General features: G+C 26.8%; 1 protein-coding gene across 5 annotated transcripts in view; it reads right to left on the reverse strand.

The window, feature by feature from the left end:
• The window catches only part of LOC113551894 (cell adhesion molecule 3-like), a 405,828-nt gene that overhangs the window by 42,834 nt on the left and 340,361 nt on the right, over positions 1–22,633 (reverse strand). For all 5 annotated transcript variants that reach the window (XM_026954455.1, XM_026954456.1, XM_026954457.1 and 2 more), the window contains 2 exons: positions 8,612–8,825; positions 593–776 (listed from right to left, as the gene is read on the reverse strand). In XM_026954455.1, coding sequence (XP_026810256.1) covers positions 593–776; positions 8,612–8,825 — 398 coding nt within the window. The remainder of the gene's footprint in view (positions 1–592; positions 777–8,611; positions 8,826–22,633) is intronic.

Raw genomic sequence — 22,633 nt, forward strand, 5'->3', positions numbered from 1 at the left:
CGACAATCCACAATGAAAATTAATAAGAAAATGATGTAGGAACTTTCTGCTTTAGCATCTCTCAATAATTAACATACGTGCTGGGTGTTAGTAGTGTTACCACTGGGTAATTTCCCGATTTATATTATTCACCGTTCATATTGTATTCGCCGCTTATCAAATTTGCTTATTGTACAAAAATGTTGTACAGATTGTAGATTCTTACCTTAATAATAAAAAAAACTTCTAATTGAAATCAGAAATATTTAATTTCAATTATTATAAACATGTATACGTAATAAGTATTATAATACAACGTATTACATATAACAATAAAAATGTTTTCATTATACTTAACTAGATAATCTAAAACAAATAATTTGTAAGATATAAATATTACTGTATTCACTTCTTATTCGATTGGTTAAATTGACGTTGTACAGACCTTTTTTTTATCATTTTTTTTTTTTCGGAAGCGATAAAATCAATTTATATTATTTATACATTTAAAGTTTTTCAAATTTTATTTGGCTTGTAAATTAAAAGTATGCGATATCGAAGACTGTCGTAAACAGATTACAAATATTGAATAGGGATTAAGAAACGAATTTACCTCTCGGTGATCCCGGTTGAAATCGTTTGCGGTCCCTTGTACCACGACACTTTGGACCCGTTGTTGCTACCAGCGTGAACGACTTTGCACACGATCTCTAGAGTGCTGCCGGTCTTGAAGAAAACGTCACTACCGCCTCTTGTCACATCACCGGTACCGGTCACTGACATACGTACCGTGGGCACTAAAGACAAACAAAATAATACAAATGGTACAGCAAAATATGGTCGATTAGGATGAGTTTTAATGTTGTAGTCGGTGGAACATCGTGGAAGAAATGCACAAGTTAGTTTTTGCGCAGACGAAAGATTCGACGCGATTTGTTAAAGGATTATCCGTATACAATTCCCGAAAACAGCGTTGTTGTTGTTGTTTTTTTTTTTAAAAACTATAATTAAATAACAATATAATTATAATTTAACCTTTAATAAGACTCAATCGGAGCGTCAAGCCACTGCGAGTAATCGGCGTAAACTCTATAATAGTCTTACACGTACCCTGGTAACTGGAAAACCGCGTTTGTCGAAACGCTTTTAAGCGCGTACAGCATATGTTAACGGAAAGGGGTACATACCGGTCGAACAGTACGCATATGTATATATGTATATGTATACAGAGAATAAGCCTTTATTGGATCTCGGTGGAGGCGGTGGCTGACGCCGTTTCCAAACGACTGGTTTGGGAATATCCTAGGAGGTCACTCGTTTCCCGCACAAACGAGACCCTGGGGGAAACGAAAGGACCAAATTTAATACGCGCCTCTGGAATTATGTGTATACATATTATGTACATATGCATGTATATATATATATATATATTGTTTCAATTGGTGGCACCATAACCTTTTGTCATAACCTTGAAATGTGCAACCGTCGTTGTAACCATTTCAAACATAAAGAAATACGTTTTAATTAAAAAAAAAGACAAAATAAATCGTACGTCTTTATGAGGTTATTAGCTGGTAAACAAAGTACAGAACACCTGCTTATAATAATATATTTTCTGGAATATAGCCCCAGCGTTACTGTTAGTTTTTTCATGAACGGAGTAAATATTTATGACCCAAAAGTATTACTATGTTTAAAAAATTTTTTTTCAGTTTTAGAAACTTTTTTTCCAATGATCGAAAATATGGAATAACACATTTTGAAATATATAACATAAATTTTATTACCTCTTTTCTAGTACTTTAAATTTCCGAGTGAAATCATGAACTGTGAAATACATTTTGCTTGATAATTTTATAATTTTTCTTTTAGACAGTTACAGATTGGACCTGTAGAGTATTTCAAAAATTTTAATTTATTATAGGTACCGTAGAAAAATACTATTGAATTGAACGTTCTCATATTATCACTAAATAATATTATTTTGAAATTAATTCCTTATGTTATTTATTAATTAGGGAATCTCTATAATTTTAAGTATTTTGTAAATAAATGATTGTTTTTATTAAAACTTAGTATAGTAGGAAAAATATGTTTAAAATAGTTTAGTCCATTATTTTTTATTTAAAGTAAACAAAAATTAAATATATTTTTTAGAATACTTGTCAGTAAAGAGTATTAAAGGATCAAATATATTCACGTTGAAATATTTTCTCAGACAATTTGACGTGCAAGATTTAAATTTTTATAAAGACAATTTTATTTTTGATCATAGTTTATATTTAGTTTTATGAATAATTCGTGTTATATTAAGTAACCAACAATATATTAAATATCTATATCAAAAGTTTTCAAGATTTAGCAAATAATAAAAATAATAATAATTTTCTTTGTCATTTAAACTTGGCATCCACACCTCTTGTATTAAAATTTAAACGGTAGCAGCTCGCGAACCACTGATTTAATAATATAATTTGATATTCAAAAAGTTTTGTATAAAAATATATAATGGTTATTTTTTATCAATAAATAAAATAATTAATTTAAAAAAAATCTTTTTCGTAACAATATTTTCTTTTTTATTACCATAACTTTAAAAGAAAATTAAATATGTTAATATAATTTATAAATAATTTCGTGTTATATAATATATTGCATTTAATATAAAGTGCTTGACTTTTTTTTATGCATCGCTTTATTATATGAATGTAAACAGGAAATTAAATATGGTTAAAATACTAATCACGTTGTCGTTTATAATCAAAACCTTCGTCATACTATCCTATAATATTATGTGTTTTTAATTGGTTTTATTTTTATGTGTGGAAAATGGTTTTAATTTGTTTTTTTCCTTTTTTTGAAATTGTTTATTATTAAGTTTATAAAGTTTTTATTCGCTATATAAACGACACTAAAACACAGTACCATATTTGATAGACTTAAAGGAGAACGAAATCATGAAGTTTGGTATAATAATGCAATTTAGTCAATCAGTGAGTAAAGGCTAAAGTGTATATAAGGAGCGGTGCAATATGAATAATTCATCATTGAACATTTTGAACAAAATTATAGAAGTTAAATAATACTTGATAAGAAACATTCTATGCAATTTATTTACAGTAAGTTGATTTCTTTCTTTTATCAGGAAATATATTATTGTAGAAGCATTTTGTATATAAGCGTATATTAACGCTAAGTTTATTAACCTATCTAAATTTGTGATCTTCTCAGATGTAGAGATTCCATATTTTTAATGACTTACTAGTATTTAACGTTGACGAAACAAGCAGAAACATTAAACTGTTACAGTTATAAAAAGATTTCCATCGAATTATGTATCTCAAAGAAATCATTAAATCTGAATATTCGATACATTATTTAAAAAAAAGTGAAAAACGTACCCATTTCATATTGTATAATTAAGTTAATTTAAATTAATAGTATTATGTAAACATAACCCATAAAAATTATCGTGTAAAGAACAGGGCAAACATATATTTAGTTAAAATAAATATTTAACTTTAAAATTATATTTAAAATAAAGACTAACAGTTATAGTGTTGAAATCCTTATAAGAATCTAACATAAATTGTACAAACACAAATAGAATAGACCGCTGCAGGAGACATAAAAACAACATTTTATATGCATGAATTAAATCTTAACACAAAACATACAAACGTGACCGTTTATTAAAATATTTATTTCTATATTTCAATTGCATGTACCAGAATATGTTTTTACTGTTTGTAGAGACCAGTGATTCTGAACCTTTATTAAGTGACGACCTCTTAAATTAGATATCTACTAAGTTTTGTTATGACACTTAAAAATGTTTTTCACGTTTACACGCAAAGGTAATATTTTGTGTTGGCAACCTTAAACAATTAGTTGTTAACTCTCTATGTTGAGAATTGCTGATATAGTTGGAGAGGGTTGGATTTATATTAAACAGTTAGACGTCTTAATTTAAAATAATATTAGTTATGGATCATAATAAACAAAAAACATAATGACGTATACAATAATTAATAATTATTAATTTGCATATTTTTAGATATAACACGATATTTGTATAAAAAGTTTGCATAGGGTTTTCATATATGCGTATATATTATTATTGTTGTTGTGAACGATCCACATTGACAAAACAAGTAAAAACGATAACACGAAATAATACATCAGCATGACAATAGTAGATCATACTAATAATCATAACAAACATAAATGCGCAATTGCTGACTTCAAAGAAACAATGGGTATATTATGGGTATATTATGGCCCCTGAACACTTCCTTGCCTTTGCGTTCATTAGCTTTGTAAAACGTCCTGCAAAGAAAAGTGCTCACAGTGGCAGTGATCGGTAAACACTGAAATATATTATTTAGTCTAGACTCCTTTTCTATATAAACTTGAAAAGCTATATAAAATATACACAAATCAAACAAATCAATTTTTTCTAAGAAAATAATAGAGAGAGATTGATGGAAATATATTATATATACATAGATTTAGTTAATTTTCAAGCTATAAATTATTTATGAAAATAATATACTCGTAAATATATTATATAGAGACATGAATAATAATACCACAAACGACAAATCACACAGCGGCGATGACATGTTTTAGTTCTCTAATTTTTATCTTTTAAAATAATTAGAAAATCATATTTTTTTTAAAAAAAAAAACGCTTTTGTGAACATCTATATTCTCAATCGCCGTTATTTTATTTATCACCACATTAATATTATTATCTGAACGCATATCTAACGCATCGTGATTTTTAAGGTGTCGTTGAATCCGTGTCTTGCAAATAAAACGATGGTATTAGTAAGATTAAAAGCCGTTTTTCCGATGGAGTGAGGGGCGTTTTGTTTATGGCCGTTAGCAGTAGTCTGGTATGTCCGAGACTACACGATAATTGTTTTATTGAGGTTTTCAGCCCCCTCATACTTTGCATTATAATATATATATATAATATTAATATACTAGCTATTACACCACCGTCACCGGAATAATATTGAAAAACACGATGTTGTGCGCTTTTGAGTCAACCGAACATACATTTTATATTTCGATCGTGAACGACCGACGGCCGGTTTTATACCATAATATATTTTAATCGCACAAACTGAACTCGGAAACGGACGCGTGACCGCTAATAATATTAAAACGTAGGTACTTATCATATCATTTAATATAATAGTATTATCGACGGTACGGGTTGACTCGCATCACGACTACATCGAGTTCTATTCAAACGATCTCCAAACGCTATAAATATAAATATTTTATGGCTGATAACCGCACGGTGTTATAATAAATATTAATAGTTTTTATGGTTTATTGTTCTCGTTTTTAGATACATTTAATAACGGAACGGGCTGATAGTAAAATACGTTTCGATTTGCAACCGTTGGTATTTTTAATATTAATGAACAGATCGAGTATTAGTTTACGAATTTACGATCGACTTGCTTCCTACTCCTGTATATCCATAGACCGTATATTATTATGTCTATGTACGAATCGGAAAACGTTATAAAATCTTAAGAATTATTTTCAAATACAAATCATATTAACTACATTATAAATAACAACTAAGAGTTCAAATTAAGAAAAATATAATATCATATTAGTTAATAACGGATACAGAAATATTACTATGCTTTACAGCGTGAAATAAATAGATTTCTGAGAATGTCCGTTTTTTAGACAAGGTCACAGATAATAAGCTTCCATAAATTATATAAGCCAGTCTACGACTCAACAATAAAGTGATGTATACAATATTTTCACCAAAAATTTTTGTTTTTAACTATTCCATTTTTTTTTTTTTTTGAACGATAGTCTTAGAAAATAAGTGTTATATCTATTAATATTTTCTACGTGAAAATAAATAAATATTTAGTACCTAAAAGGTAACATTCGTGTATGATAAATTATAATTGAAATCCTATTCAATACCAAAATTAATAAAGTAACATAATAGATGGTGGCTATTCCTTGGACTGCATTCAAGATGAAATTTTATCAAACCTGTACATGACTACGCGCGTGGGATTGGGATAAATAATTGCGGAACATAGACTTTGACCTGAAACGATTGACCGCTTTGCACGGAGCCACGGACACACTAATGGAAAAATAATATTGGAAATATTTGATTGCTGTCGATAAACTAAAGGTACTATAATATTTTAGGCACATGATGGTAATATTTTTTTACGACAACGTCGGTGCTGCTATAAAAAACCGTTCCAATGTAATTATTTAACCCGGTTGCGTGGTTAAAGGATATAAACACGATAAAATAATTATACTTTCATCGCAATAAAATAAATATTGTAATAACTATCAATGTATTAGCTCATAGTTTGTTTACGAAAAAACTATCTTTAGTGCCGTTGAATATTATAAAATGATAAGTATTAATAATTATTTGTGAAATCATAATATAAAAATATATTTACCTAACCAAATGTGTTGTAAACTCGCAGTGCCAACACGAAATTAATAAGTTATGGGAAATTCCCTAAGACTAAATGTTTGTTTTACTTACTTAAAATAAAATGTAGAAAACCAATCAATTAGCTAAAAACAAACATTATACTATCTAAACAAACAGCTATTTTCAGTGTAAAAAAAAGTAAAAAGCTTTGGTTTTTCGATTTAATTTCAAAATAATGATGTACTACTTGTATTGATATAAAAACATGGAGATATAATTAACTAATGATATATATTAGATTCCAATGAATTATTATTATTGTTATCGCCTAATATATTATCGAGGTTTTTGTAATTGAAATTGATAGTATAATATTTTAGCCTGAACTTACGGTAGACGATGATAGTAATGATTGCGGACTTGGTGAAATAAAGTTTGGCGTTCATTAAATACGGAAGATTTAAAGTAATCCTTAAGTAGTAAATCCAAAGTTTTAAAATATGAAACTGAAGTGTATAAATTCTAAGACACTGAACTCAAATTCATAATATAACTTTCTACTTCAATAATATATATGAAAAATAAAATAAACATTTTTTTTTTTCAACGCGAGAATGTAAATGACAAAGAAATGTTGTTTAAACAAAAGAACAGTACCCGCAGCATAATTTAATTTCAAGTAAATATATATATATATGTACATTATATAAAAAAAACAGATGTCTATATAATTTCCTGTTGGTACACTTGAACGTTATTTTTTTATGAAATGCGCATCACGTTTGACATAATAATAACTGTCAATATAATATGACATGCTCGTTGATATGGATTTGCTATGTTTCATTTATAATGATATACTTTATGTATTTGCATATTATGCGATTTATTTATTTTTATTTTGACAATATTTTTAATTGTTTATTTTTGGGTCTTTTAATAAGAAATGTATTTTATAAGGCACCGCTTATGTATTACCTGTATAATAAAATTATATTAACGATTTTTTATTCTGAAATTGCTTGGACCTATTATATTTGTTATAATATTTTTAATTATGTTCATATATAAGTATATTATATGTCTTATACTAGTAGGTATTAAGGTTTAAATAGAGTTAACATTTTAACTTTTTTTATTGAAAAATAAATAGTATGGGATATATTTTAATATATTTTGTTTTTAATAAAATTAAATATAACATAAATATAATTTTTAAATTTTTAATATATTTTAAATATAATTTAAAAAAATGTGGAAAATGTTTAAAAAAAAGACTTAATTTGGATCTTCAAGATGTTATAAAACGAATATAACAAATATTTTATTAAAGTTAGTACCTAAGACATTTTAATAATCTACTAAATTAATTTAAAAATTACAATACTGGTTTTTATTATACCTACTGTTAAAATAATTATATTACATGTTGAAGAATCAAACTAATTTTTTTTTAAGTTCAAGACATATTTAGTTATAGTTTTTAGAAATAAATTATTTTTAAATCATGATTTCAAAAAACGACTTTGTTTTGATAATATTATTCATGAAAGATGATTTAGTTTAAACTCGTTAAATATTCTATAGAAAGATATTTGTTTTCTTTTATATTAGAAAAAGAATATAAAATTTGAAAGAAAAATAAATTTCTTTTTTTTCAACTTTATCAAAATAATAGATAATTTTAATTGGTATAACAAAATCGAAATTGTATTAAGTATTACAACATTATTGATTTATAATATAAGTTATTTCCTTAAAGTTCTAGTTTAAGATTATAATAACCTTATGAAATTAAGTTAATTTGTATTTTCATACTACTAATTATATTTATTGTACATAGTTTATGTTTATGGAATATAAAAATAATTATCTGATATTTTATCTTAAAATTAATTATCGCTTTTAAATTTGTAGTTTTGTTTTTATAGCATAATACATAAATATTCATACTAAAATTCAAGATGTTGAGTGTAAGATATAGTATTTTATATTGCACCAGTATGATGAATTTAAATTAATTTTACAAATTATAAGACGTATTAATTATTCCAAAGATATTTTTAAACTTTTATGATAATAAATATAAAAAATAATTTTATCAGGATATTTTACTTTTTTGTGACTTAAAAAAGATATAACAATTAATACATTTTTTTTTTATTAAAATGTACATACCATCGACTCTAAGATACGTTTTCTTGGTGGTCGGCGGGTGTGTTGCTACTTGACACTCATACACCCCATCGTCCCTGTCAGTTATGTAGACGATTTGGAGTCTCCAGTTATTAGGATATCTGAAGCTCAACGATATCCTCTGGTCTGAGCTATGCACCTGACGACCCACTGTGAGCAGCTGTATATCGTCTGATTTTCGATGAACCCATGTAACCTGTATAAACGTGTAATCAATTAGAGTAAAAAAAAATTGCAAGATGTATTCAGAGAAAATTTATTTAGGTAGGTTTATGAATAATTTTATTTCTTAAGTATCTATCATGTTCAATACGTATTATTAGTGGTAGATATATTATTTTTGTTTTTTTATTGATGAGCAATATTATTATTATAATATTATTATCATCAGATATACACAAGAAAAAATAAACAATTTCCAAAATATTCAATTAACTTTTTTCATAATTTTTTATAGTTTATACTATATTATTTTTTTTTATATTTGTTTTTATTATTAATCCATTCTATAAAATTCCAAAATAACGCGGTATACTATCCAAAATCTACCTACACGCTAATGTACCGAAATTGCCTATACATTGCGCCGAACTAACCGATTTGACATACTTACATCACTTTTTTTTTACAGTATAATAAATAATAATCTATCATAAATACGAAAAACGTTTGAACAGAACTTTGAATGCTTGAAACTACCAATAAAGTAACCAATAGAATACAAAGATTCGCCTAGTTGATATTTTTTGTTTGTGTTGTTTATAACAATTTCGATTTAATTATATCATATTATATAATGAACATTTTAACGAAAATCAATAAAATCTCTCATAAATATAAGTCTACGGAAATTTTGTTACAACTGATCATTTTAACGTTTGCAACGTTTACTTATACCTAACTTATCGAACATTAATGTTTTTAGTATTCAGGTTAAATCTGACTAAGTCAAAATATAAGACAAATTATCATTACGCAGTTTTCCTGGTTAAGCATTAGTTATTATTATTTTTTAAAGCGTGGCATAAAATTGTAATACTTTGTAATAGTATTTGCAAAATATTTAATTATTAAAAAACTGTACTTAGAATACAGAAAATAACTTTCGTTGGTGCATTTTAATGTACGTTTAATGTATATTTATCATAAATGGTTATTTTAAGGTCTTTATTATATTATTTTAACAGTATCGAATTTTTTTTTAAACAATATAAATTTATCATTAGATTTCGGATATGTTGTCGCTTGAAATATATATAATTTTGGGATTGTACATAATGTGAAATTAATAACCTTTAATAATGTAGAGGAGCATAACTACAAAGGTCGTAAATAAAATCTACTCGTCTATAAGGTCGGTCTGTATTTTTGTAACGCCAAAATCTATGTAATACTGTTGACGTTTTAAATATGGGATGAAATAAATTACACGATAAACAGATGTCGAAATAGTTTCGAACACATTTTAGTAAAAATACACACAGATGGTACTATTTGTGAGAATAATGATATAGTACTATAATAATAGTATTAATGGTTTTGGAAATTTTGGGTCATCCGACGTCAAAAAAAAATTTAAATTTGTGAAAAATAATTAAATTTTGTTTTTGTTTAAAGTACAGTTATATTATATTAGCTTTAGAGTTATAAAATAATCAACATAAAAAGTTGAAGTGATACATAGGTACATAATATATTATATTATAACTTATAAGGCGGATATTTTGGAAAGTATTAGGATCGTTGTCTAGTAAAATATCATATTATTTACACGTGAAATATACTATGTTAATTTAATTTGATTAACCCTTTCCGTACAATTTGTCGGTATATTTTGGTGACATTTTAGTGATAGAGTGTTCAATAAGTTCATAACGGATTTGTCCATGGAAAGGTGGTCTGATGAAATTTATTCACAGGCGGCCAGTCAAAGATTTTATGGACATTATGATATAACACTACCTATTACAGTATTTTAGATTGAGCGATAATTATCAATAGCTAATGTGGTTGACTTATGACGGATACCTCAATAAGCATACGACGGATTTGACCACATTTCGTTGGTGATTTATGATTTTGGGTAAAGGGAGTGATGTGACGGTGAAAAGTGTAGAAGCGAAATGTAATAAGGCGTGACTCCACGTTTACGGATGAATTTCTCAAATCCACCCCGTTAAAGCGGTTGTAATATTAATAGTATTATTATTATAAGAGTCTATTACAATACTAAAATAACCTTTCGAAGGTAGGACGTGCTATCGGTGGTGGTTGGAGGTCACGGCGGCGAAATCGTCTTGTCGACCGTAGTCGGTGGTGGCATACCAGAATCAATGATGAGCGGAGACTGTGGGGAAAGATTGATTTTGGCGTCGCCGTGACGGTTCTCGACAACACAGCCCCACCGATGACCTTCGCACACACACACACACACACACACACACACACACACACACACACACAAACACACGCGCACTCAGAGCCGCCGCCTACAAATTCGGCAATGACTTTTGTGTGGCATGTGTACGCGTAGTTTGTGTGATGGCGGCAGAACTGACCACAACGTCGATTTAATAATAACATGTACCTACACAGAGAGAATTCTAGACCGACGCGCAACGCCTAACGGGTCATCGGTTTTTGACGTTTACAAAAAGTTAGTGAAAATAATGTTTTTCTCGTGCGAGTACTCCGATACGTCATATGTAACCAATAACATAATATTACATACGTATTTGTTTTTGAAACCGCAAAATTTGACTCTGTAAACGAGTGTCATCCTTACTATATATTATAATAATATATGATATATACATAAATAAAATACAACGATGTTGCAACGGCGGCACACGTTTAGCTGTCGGATTGATGAATTGCACTGCCTCGTCAAAACGCGCCGCCGGAGGGGTGGCACACGCACACTGTCTTCAGACGCGGTGAGAGGGGGGGGCACCGTTTGCCGATGAATTGATGGCGTTTTCGGAAAATAATCCACGTGACGCACACACATATAATATACATGATACGTGTATATAGTATATACACATGTGCACGCCCCGCGGCCATGCAGCGACCGAGTGATGTATGCGCGAATCGGCCATAAATCGCGGCGGCCAACCGACCGACCGACCCGGCTCACCAATTTTCCAGATTTCGGCCGTTTTTACGGGTAACGCCCCCCTATAACGTCCCGTCTCGCTGCCGCACGTTGACTGCGAGTGTGCCGGATGAGGATGCTTTTCGGACAGCGATAGTAAAAAAAAAAAAAAAAAAAATGGTGTGCTACAAATAATATGGCATGCACGTGTATCGCGTAAAAGAGAAAAGGAGGACTCGTATAATTAAAATAGTAAAAAATAAATTATATCACCGAAAAACGAAAAAAACCACTATACGTTGAACACAAAACGGGCGGATGCGACTGCGAGAGGTTTTTAATAGCGTTTTTTTCGTTTAATATTCGTATATGTATTAATATCGCACGTCGTTGTTTCGTTTATATTATGTAGAAAATAATTGTGTCAAACGAGCGAATATCGCGGTGGTCATACTATTATTGTATATATTATACAATTACATATAATAAGGACATTGACGTTGAGTTTCGGATTGTTCTCGTGAAACCAAATTATAACGTTTCTAAGTTGTCATCGATTAAATAATATCTGTAGACGTATTTCGGGAACTGAGTTATTTCAATATCATAGTTATAACACTAATATTAATTCAGCGCACGTGTTATTGAGAGCTACGCCGTTTTACTTAAAACAACAACACACAATACTGTTTTTTTTTTTTAAATTTTTTAATCATATTTTTACATAATTTAAAAATAATTTAATATCATATGATAAATTTGTTAAAAATTATCAAGAACTAAGTTGTTAATCATAAGTTTATGGTAACTGACAGATTAATGTTACAGCCATAGGAAAAAAATATAATAAAAACTTATTAAATATTATTTATGTTTAGAAATTAAGACATTATTTTTCACATAATATGAATCGCTACGTATAAATTAAAATAATGTAAATGCTGTTATAAGTAAGTCATTACACACTTTATATTATAGCGAATAACCAAAACACTATTTCCTGTACTATGAGGTACTTATATTATATTTCTATTGCTATAAAGGAATTTTTATAATCGCAAAAGCAATATCATTTTTTTTTTAAATATCCTAGTGCGATGTTTGAATAAAAAAAAAATAGAAATAGAACGACAGTATAGAATTTCATCAAAGAATTTTTAAAGGAAGACGATTTTCTTATAAATATGTGAAGTACTGAAGTTGTTTGATTGATATTATTTTTATTGGTTAATTTATGATTCGAAATACTGAGAATAGCAATTAATTGCTTTCTTTTTTTTTTTTTTTAAAAAAAAAAGAAAAGTCTTACCCGAGCTTATACGATTCTATAATATGCTTAATACGATTGTTCGGAAACAAAATAATTTTATTTTCATTATTAGTTTTAGCGTGTCATAAAAAATTAAGAATTATTTTTTATAATTATAATTTAGCTCTTGGGTATTATTAACTTTAAAATTAAAAACTAAGCAATTCGTAGAACAACTTGGATACTTAATACAAAACTTAAAAAACAATTTAAAATATAGACTGAAATTTTACAATATAATGGTTTTACATAATAATTAATTATACTATAAGTAAATTATTGTATAGTGCATTCCAATTTTTTTCCAATTAATCAGAACGTATTTATTGTTTTTCTCAATGCATTTTCCTGTCTTATATATATATTTTGGTTTAAGATTAAATTCTATTAAATTGTGTAATACTATTGTATTATGTATATAACCTTATATAGATGTCCTTTACGTTAATATTCACGAGAGCATTTAGATAAATGTCATGGAAACATAAACAGAGTCAAATAAAATATATAAAAATAAAAAAATAACTGAACTTTTGTTTAAATAAGCACGATGTTGAGAAAAAAATACAATTGAATTATTTCTTATATATTAATTGAAATAATAATATAATATACACATTTACTTATGAATATTAAATTTGTGTGACTTACGAACACAGTTTTTTTTTAAATGTTTACGAATGGATAAATAGTTTGTGACAAATACAATCAACTGTTATTATTCACACGCCGTGCACTTTGATATCATGTTGAAAACGCGGAATGTGTCTTATCGGAAACGTTTGTCTTATCCCGACCATCATCATTTATCACATTGCACATTGTGCAGTTATAACACACTAAGATAGACGAAGTTTTCTATAAATTTGGAAATGTTTATAAAGAGGCATGAACAATTGACTGTGATGAAAATACTAATTTAATTTTAGTGACGTGTGTGCCGACTGCCGTGTTACTAAGTCAGCGTCGTCGATGTTTATAAACAGCGCTTTCACGTAGACCGGATAGTCACCCGGCTGTTCCTGGTCTCGCCCGCCCGTGTTGTTCAGTAGCTAAGAGCGATGTCTCTATCGTCCTGCTTACTACTTGATTTTTCGGTAAGTAATGGTTACCACAGCGGTAGTATCATGAAGGTTTCCACGTGATTTATTCGACTCGGAGTACCTATTACATTCATTCGTCAGTATTCTGCATTTCTCTTCAGTAAGTTTATAGTTGTATAGAAGTGATGGTGTATTAGTTGTAATTATTATAAATGAAGTATTAGTCTTACATTGTTATGTTTTGTTTTTAAAATTATTTTTTTGCTTTTGGGAGCTATTCATTCAGTACTTATAAAATCGCGGAAGCCGTTGTGTCGTTATGCGAATATTTCGTTTGTAAACTCATTGCTATTTATTTCCGATTTTAACAAACACTTATGCTAACTATATACATTAGGATCATCGTTGTTGGTTGTATACTATAATTACCAAGCCGCCGGTGCTTATTTTACAATATTGACAGACGTGTGCGTCATACGGAATGTAAGAGATAGTTATATAGGTTATGTGTTATTAATGAGTTTACAATTATTATTACGAGCAATAAAACGTTGATATAGCTACTTGTCGCTCAGCTGAACTGAATACAATGAAATGCTTCTATCGAAATGCAGTTTTGGGACACGATAGTAAACAATAGGGCCATCAGGAAACCGTAAACCCCACAGGCGTGTTTTTCAAGTAATTTCAAATCAAAAACATTGTTTGTTACTCTTCCTCCTCAAGATGGAAAGTGTCCCCCTCGGATCGTCAAACACTAACATCGCTCTTTGATCGTAATATTATTAATATCGTGCCTACTATCAAGGCTAGTCGTAATATTTGTTAAATACACCTTTAGCGCACATTCCGTTAATTAACATTTAACAAGAATCATTTTTAGTTGAAGAAAAAAGAAGTTAAACTATGAATTATTTCCTTGTTAAAAATATAAAAATATAATTTTTATGCAAAATAAAATAATTAAAACCAATATTATGAATATTGAAAAAAATAATATACTATTGCATTTATAACACTTGTGTATTATACGTAATACACTAGTATAATACTACTCAGTATATATAATTGTTATTAGTAATTACTAATTGAATTTAGAAAAAAAATTAACTGTCTGTAAACTTGCATTTCAACAGCTAAAATATGTTAATCAACGATACGTTCTGTGAGTGAAATGACGAATTTATATGAGGACATTTTATGAAGTGGAAAATAATAATTTAAAATTTAAATTGTATTATAATATGTTCATTGTTCATATAGCGGATAGCCTATTTATCTGGTTGAAAATGAATTAAAAACTATATAAACATTTATAACATTTCCTTAATTGAAAAAAAATTTTAAATGAAACACAGATTTTACTGAAATTGCTGAACATTTTATATTTTGGTTTAGGAAAAATGTTTGAATACAACATTTCTTACAACGAAATTGACGAACTTTAAACATAGCAAAAACCTGGTGTCATTTTAGAATATTTTTTTTATGTTAGCAATCAGATGCTCCTAACCTATAGGTTATCTACATTTAAGGTTTGACCGTTTTACATGATATAAGTAATATTAATGGCTTTTATACAATACGAAGATAATAATAATTATCATTTTAAAATAATAAAATTATCAATGCCACTATGGGCCGTGGAGTTTATACGTTTATATTAATTTTTAACTGTTGTAAACATCATTAAAACGGTTAAATCGAATAATCTCGTTTCTATCAACTGAATACTATTCGGTAAAGTGTTTTTAGAGTTAATAATATAATTCAGTTGTATCTGCTTATTTTTTTTTTAAAGTCTATGCAATATTTTTAAACAAAAATATTGTCGAAACTATATTTATGATTTATTAATTGAAAAATGTATTGTAATAATTATTATTTAAATCACGTACAGACTTTGTTTTACTTTACACACACGTCAAATTATGAACAATAAGTATATTAAATTAACCTAACCGTTTAATATAATAATATGTGATACGATTGTATGTGATAATAATATTTTGACAAAACTAAAAACATTTATTTCGGCTTAGTGGAAATGATAAAAAATGTTAAAAGGACGTTGGTGTCAATAATTGATTGAATTTAATGACGAAAAAAAAATTGAACAATGAAAGTAAAGACGGAATACTGAAAAATGAAACAATAGTTACAATATACAATAGTTTCTCAATAATATATTTTATTAATTATTAAACTAACATTTTTCACGATAAATAATTATAAACCGTCTGTGATGTGGTTTTAAAGATAGATAAACGAAGATTGTAAAACTACAGAAATGTGTTTGTCATTAATATGTTCTTATATTCTATACAGTTTTATTACTTTTATAAAATTTAGGAATACAAAAAAATTAATACATTAAATTATTCAAACAATAATAAGAAAATCTAATTTTCAACCTATGGTAACTCACATTTTACCATATTTGGAAATAGTCAAGATATTATCAAAAATAGGTACTTTCTCTAAATTTTATTTGTACAATTTTTATGATTTATTTTTTACAATATTCTAAACAACCACTTTTAAATTCAAAAATGTACCTTTTTATGTAAAACTTTTTTACATTTACTTTCCACTAAAGTGCTGCATAACACTTATTGTAATAGTTTTATCTGAAAAATTGTTTGTAAAAAAGCGCATTTTTTTCGTCACATTGGCCTTTAAACCAATATCTGTTTATTAGTTTACTAGTTAGAATAAAAGTTAATTAGTTTATTAGTTTATGCATGTGAATTATAATTATACAACGATTAAAAGTAACCTTATACTTACTATCCTATTTTTGTTATAAGCGAATACCTAATTCTACTATGAACACATAATCATTACTTGAATTAATTGAATAGGCATAACATTACTTTTTCCATGTGTGTTGACTCTGTCTTTTAAACTTTTGAATTAATTAAATAGGCATAACATTACTTTTTTCATGTGTGTTGACTCTGTCTTTTAAACTTATAACAAAGTTAAGTAGCATTTGGCATAACCAATTGTAGATTTTAGTTTAAATATTTAAGTTAATTAACAATTATTAAAGTCAAAATTAAAGGCATTATCTGTAAGTAGACTGTTTTTTAACGATTCTTAAATTTTTGATTGAGTTATGATCACTTTTTACTTTAAATACTCAACTCGATTAAAAATTAAAAACTCGTAGCTAAAAAATACCAATGAAATGTCCTTAACTTTACCTATATTTGACTATATTGTGTTAATTCACTCTAATATTAAAGCTAAAACACGAAATTGGTTCTGATAAATTTAAATTTGTAATGTCTTAACATTTTTAAAACTGATATAATATAATATGCGATTGTTCTGTATTAATTCCACTTACAGATAAAATAATTCTAATTATAAATATATATTGCCTCACAGTATGAGTATTAAATTTTAATTAATATATTTATATTATTTATTTTCATTTATTAGAAATATATAATCCTTAACAATATATTCGTAAATATAATTCATTTGTAAACGATTGAGTAAAAAATATAATAGGTATATGTTGCTACTTTTAAAAGTGTTAGAAATTTCAAATCCGAGTGAATATATATATATATATATGTATTTAAGATATAATATGGCTCATTTGAAATCATATCCATTGGAAAGTTTATATTTTATATACATTACACAATATTAAATTTCTTCGCAACATTCATAATTGAATGTGTAAAATAATATTACCTTCATATAGATTTTTAAAGGAATGGTTATGTATTGCATCAGTTTGTTTTGTAGACTCAGTTTGGAGTATTTTTAAAAAAGTCGGTAAAAGAACTTACTTCTGGAGTTTAACAGGATTCATTTTGTTTAATGTTTTTTATTCCAGTTAGACATTTGACTAATATCAAGCCCATGTGTAGGAGACTTGAGGTCGATTACTATAGTTTTGTCGCTTAGAATAAACAAAGAACTTTGTATAATATAAACTGATTCAAATACAAAAATACATTATTTTACAACTTTATATAGAACGAAAACCTATATTATATTATGAATAAATTACCAATAATTAAATTATTTTTATCAATATACTGTTAACATTACCAATATGATTTATTTCGGCACATCTGTGTACGCTTATTTTGTTTTTCAGATGAAGTGAAACTATTTGACAGAATCAAATCATTTAGTGATTGCGGTCATTTCCAAAACGATTGAACAGATTTGTCAATAGGGGTCAAAAACTCGTTATAGTTGCATTTAATATATTTAAATGTCACTCAATATCATTTGCTATAGAGGTTAAATTTTTCTTTTATTTCTTATTCTATTAATGACAGGGTTCTTCTTTAAGCAGATCAAAATTCAGGCTATTCAATTCTCCCGAATAGGTTTCCATATCAAAGTCGATCTAATATTATTTAATATTAATAATATTCTTTTGAAGTTGTTATGAAGTTCATCGATTAATAAACAAAAATATTTAAGCTATACTTTGAATACATCTTATAAAAGGCAATATCCAACTTCGAGTATTGGTCAATTTATGTTACTGATAAGATAACTCATCCACTAATGACGAAAACTATAGTATATAAAAAAAAAAAAGAAACTAACAAAATGTAGAGTATAATACTAACACTGCATTTTAATAAGTATGAGTTTATATTAAATTGTTTTAAAAAAATATATCAGTTTCAATCTTTATAAAATAATAAATTAATAAATTATTTCGAATTTCTAACAGACCATACATTTATTGAAGTTTTACATCAACTAATTTTTTATTGTTGTTTGTAATTATCGTATAAAACAATACTTTACTTGCAATATTTAGTATTTGTTGCTAATTTAATTAAATTTACGAATTCTATTTATTTCTACATTTTCTGGATAGTAAACACAATTAATCTAATGACATAATTTATAAACTCGTAATCTGTCAGACATAGCGTAGTCAGTCTTCAATGGAATGATTATCGATTTATTTAATCAACTATGGTAAAAAAACTAAAAAGGTACCTCTTATGATGAATATAATATAAATTTTGAATTCTCACGACCAATGGTTTCATAAAACAAATAACCGAGGTTTTTTGAAAAAAAATTCATTTATGGTACACTACTTCATGTTCATAAACGTATACACATCTATTAGAATATAGATACACCAAACTCATTACGTCTACTGTGTAAAATACGTGCGTTTATTTTCTCATATGCATGTCCATAAACCGTATTACGTTTGAGTTATAGAATTAAATTATCTACATAATATCAGTGGAACGTTTTCCGATAGTTTTAGAACATTTAACCGCAAATGTCAGACATGTTAATGTGATGGTGCACGCCCTTTCGTTAATGAAAACGTGAATTCGATGAATAGGAACATAATTATTAATATTTAGTAGTTTAATCGTTGTTTTCGAGTTTTTTTTTTTATGGCGTTTATCCATCACTGGCATAGCCAGTGAATTGTAAGGATTTTCGAAACTGTTTAAAATCCATAGTTATTCACGTATATTTTTCGCGATTAACGTTTTATGCAATTCGAACTGATCAACCAGAAACAATATTCAAGTATCTAGATTGAAATATTAATTTATTAAGTATTTATTATCGTAAGTAGTATTTTAATAGAAAATAGCACGATCTTTTAACACGTGGCTTATAATAGTTTAACGGTATCGAGTAAAATAATAAAGTTTTTAATTACATCGCTAAAGTATTTAACTGAGAATTTTATAGGATTTCATTGACCTTATACGTTAACTTCATATTACGGTTATATTTTCCTTCTTTATAATATAAAGTTTATATTATTCGTTGAATAGAATTTTTTTCAGTAGAGCAATGAAAATGGTTTATTAAATAATTAACATAAAAGAGGAACAATTTTACTTAGGTTTTTCTCAAATCACGTTCGTTCAGTCATTTAGAATTTAATATTTTTTCTGCTCTACCCATTTTTTACGATATGATGTAAATTATTTTGTACGATGAAAAATAAAATTTCGTTAAATAAAGTACTATATTAAATGTTAAATTTATATTATTAATACAATTTTTAGTAATACATTTGAAATGTTTCAGTAACAATATATCACATGTAAGTTAAACTGAAGTTCGAAAACAAACCACAAAAGTTTTCAAATTAATGAAACTTAGATCGAATATTTCATCATGAGATCATATATTTTAGTTTTCTGTGTGAAAGAATGTTGAAAAATAATATTTAAAGATTCAAATTTTTTTAATCTACAGGTACAGACATTTTTTTTATTTTTTCATGTAATTCGCGCGATATGATTAAATAAAATACCTATTTTCAATATTGTTTTAAAATAATTTAGTATTGATCAGAAGATTATTTCATAAAACTTTCTTGAATATGAATATCAAAATCACATACGGTTTTAGAATAGATTTAGTAATTATATCCATTGATGGATATATGCTCTTTTCTTGTTGACAATGATCAACGATAAGTACACACAGTAATAACACAATAGTAATATAATATGGATCGGTATAATATTTACATCAAATATATAATAATATAATACTTAGGTATATAAAATAATATGTTAAAGTACAATAACATAATTAAGATGTTTGTAACAATTAATATTACATTTGAAGACAACATAATTTTACATAAATTGATTTTTTAATACTGCATACTCATAATTTTGAAAAATGTATCAACCTTATTTTCTTTAGAAATAATTTAAAAGATATTAATGTGTAATAATAATAATAATAATAATAAAAACATAAACCGTATAATTTGAGAACTTGTTTCTGTTGTATACTATGTTATGTTTTGAGCTTACCTATCTTATTACTTTGTGTGAATAAATGTATTCAATTTGAATAATTTTAATTAAAAATTATATCATTGTATGCAAAGAAAAAGATTTCATATCAACGGATGGATCCAACCTTATTTTTAAGATTTACAATAGACTAGGCGTTCAACAAAAATTGGAAAAAATAAAATTTCAAAAAAATGTATCGCTTTTTAAAATACAATGAATAAAATTTGCTAAACAAACGCAAATGTAATTAAAAATACATATTTGAAAATTCTCAAACTGCAGATAAATCATTATAGGAAAATAAAAATGGAGATACATTGCGACATTTACAGCTTTGTTGTTGTAAGTAGAATGGGTAGAATCGTTGTAATACTTCATTGGAATTTAAACGAACCAACCACCGTGGTTTATGATGTATATGCGCGAAAACTATTCTTAAACACGGGGAATGTGAAATTATGTACATATTACATACTGATATTCGTCCACAATGAAGTGCATCGAAAGACGTCAATTTTGGTCAGTCTAGCGTGATGAATAGAATGAGAAATTATGTTCGACCTGCGGTCGGGGACCATCAATTGGACTGCAGGCTAGATAGTATCTATGCGTCAATTTAAGTTGAACGACGTGAACCCTAAACATTAACTGCGGAGAAACATTCAGCATCATAAATAATCTTCTAGGAAAAAAAATCGGGGTTCTTAGAAATTTGCAAATAATTATTCGTTAGGGTAGGTTGAATTTAATTAATATTAAAGTTTTATATATTTTAACCTAACGAAACTTTTCTCTAGAGAATATTATGTATAGTGTTGTAAACATTATGTAATATTTAATTTTATAATATTTTCAAATACTCATGTAAGTAACTAAATACAAACTGTACAGTAAATATACTTCAAAAATTATTATTTTTTTAAGTATCAAGCACGTATAAAAATATGAAATTATTGTTTTACAATTACTGAGATTTCAATAGATGTACTATTTTATTTGAATATATTTCTCGGAATAGAATATAAATGTAGGTTTTTTTTTCATTCAAAAATAAAATTAACTTTGAATATATAGATAAGTGGGTACTCTGATTTTGAATGATGCAAAAGCTAATTTGTTTTCAGGAAAGCCTAATGATAACTTGGCACACCGTCTCTATTATATTTATTATTGTGAATAATAGAATATTGTTGAACGAACATTCATTATTTTTGTTAATTCAAGAATGTAGAGATAATGTAGTGTATTTAGCACCTAATTTGCTTGAGTTATTAATGTTTCTTCGTCGGCTTTATGCATTGATGATAATTATTATAAAAATTCAAATTTTAATGACAAAATCGAGAATTACTTGAATATAATTTATTTAAAATGTTATGTTAAATTTTTAATTTAAAAATTACAACTCGAATATTTAATGTAGTCTATTAATGACTATTTTTAAATGTTGTTAATGTTGTCATATTTAAAATATATTTTGAAGCCATTAAATGAAATTTAAGGAAAATTTAAAAACTAATTATTTAAAAAAAAAAACACCGTGGAGAACTCATTTGTATATATTTTTAATTTTTTTTTTTATAAAAATGCATAAGCTTAGTTAGAAAATTAAAAGTAATTTTGATACAATTATTTGCAAAGGTTTATTTATGAAAAAAAATACTCAAAAGTTGAAATTATCGGTTTTTAATCATTAGGAGAATGTATAAATAATGAAACTATAAACGTTTATTAAGTAGAAAGATTTTCAAAAACAGAAACGAA

The sequence above is a fragment of the Rhopalosiphum maidis genome, chromosome 2 (genome assembly GCF_003676215.2).
Source record: "Rhopalosiphum maidis isolate BTI-1 chromosome 2, ASM367621v3, whole genome shotgun sequence".
In the NCBI taxonomy this organism is placed as follows: Eukaryota; Metazoa; Arthropoda; class Insecta; order Hemiptera; family Aphididae; genus Rhopalosiphum; species Rhopalosiphum maidis.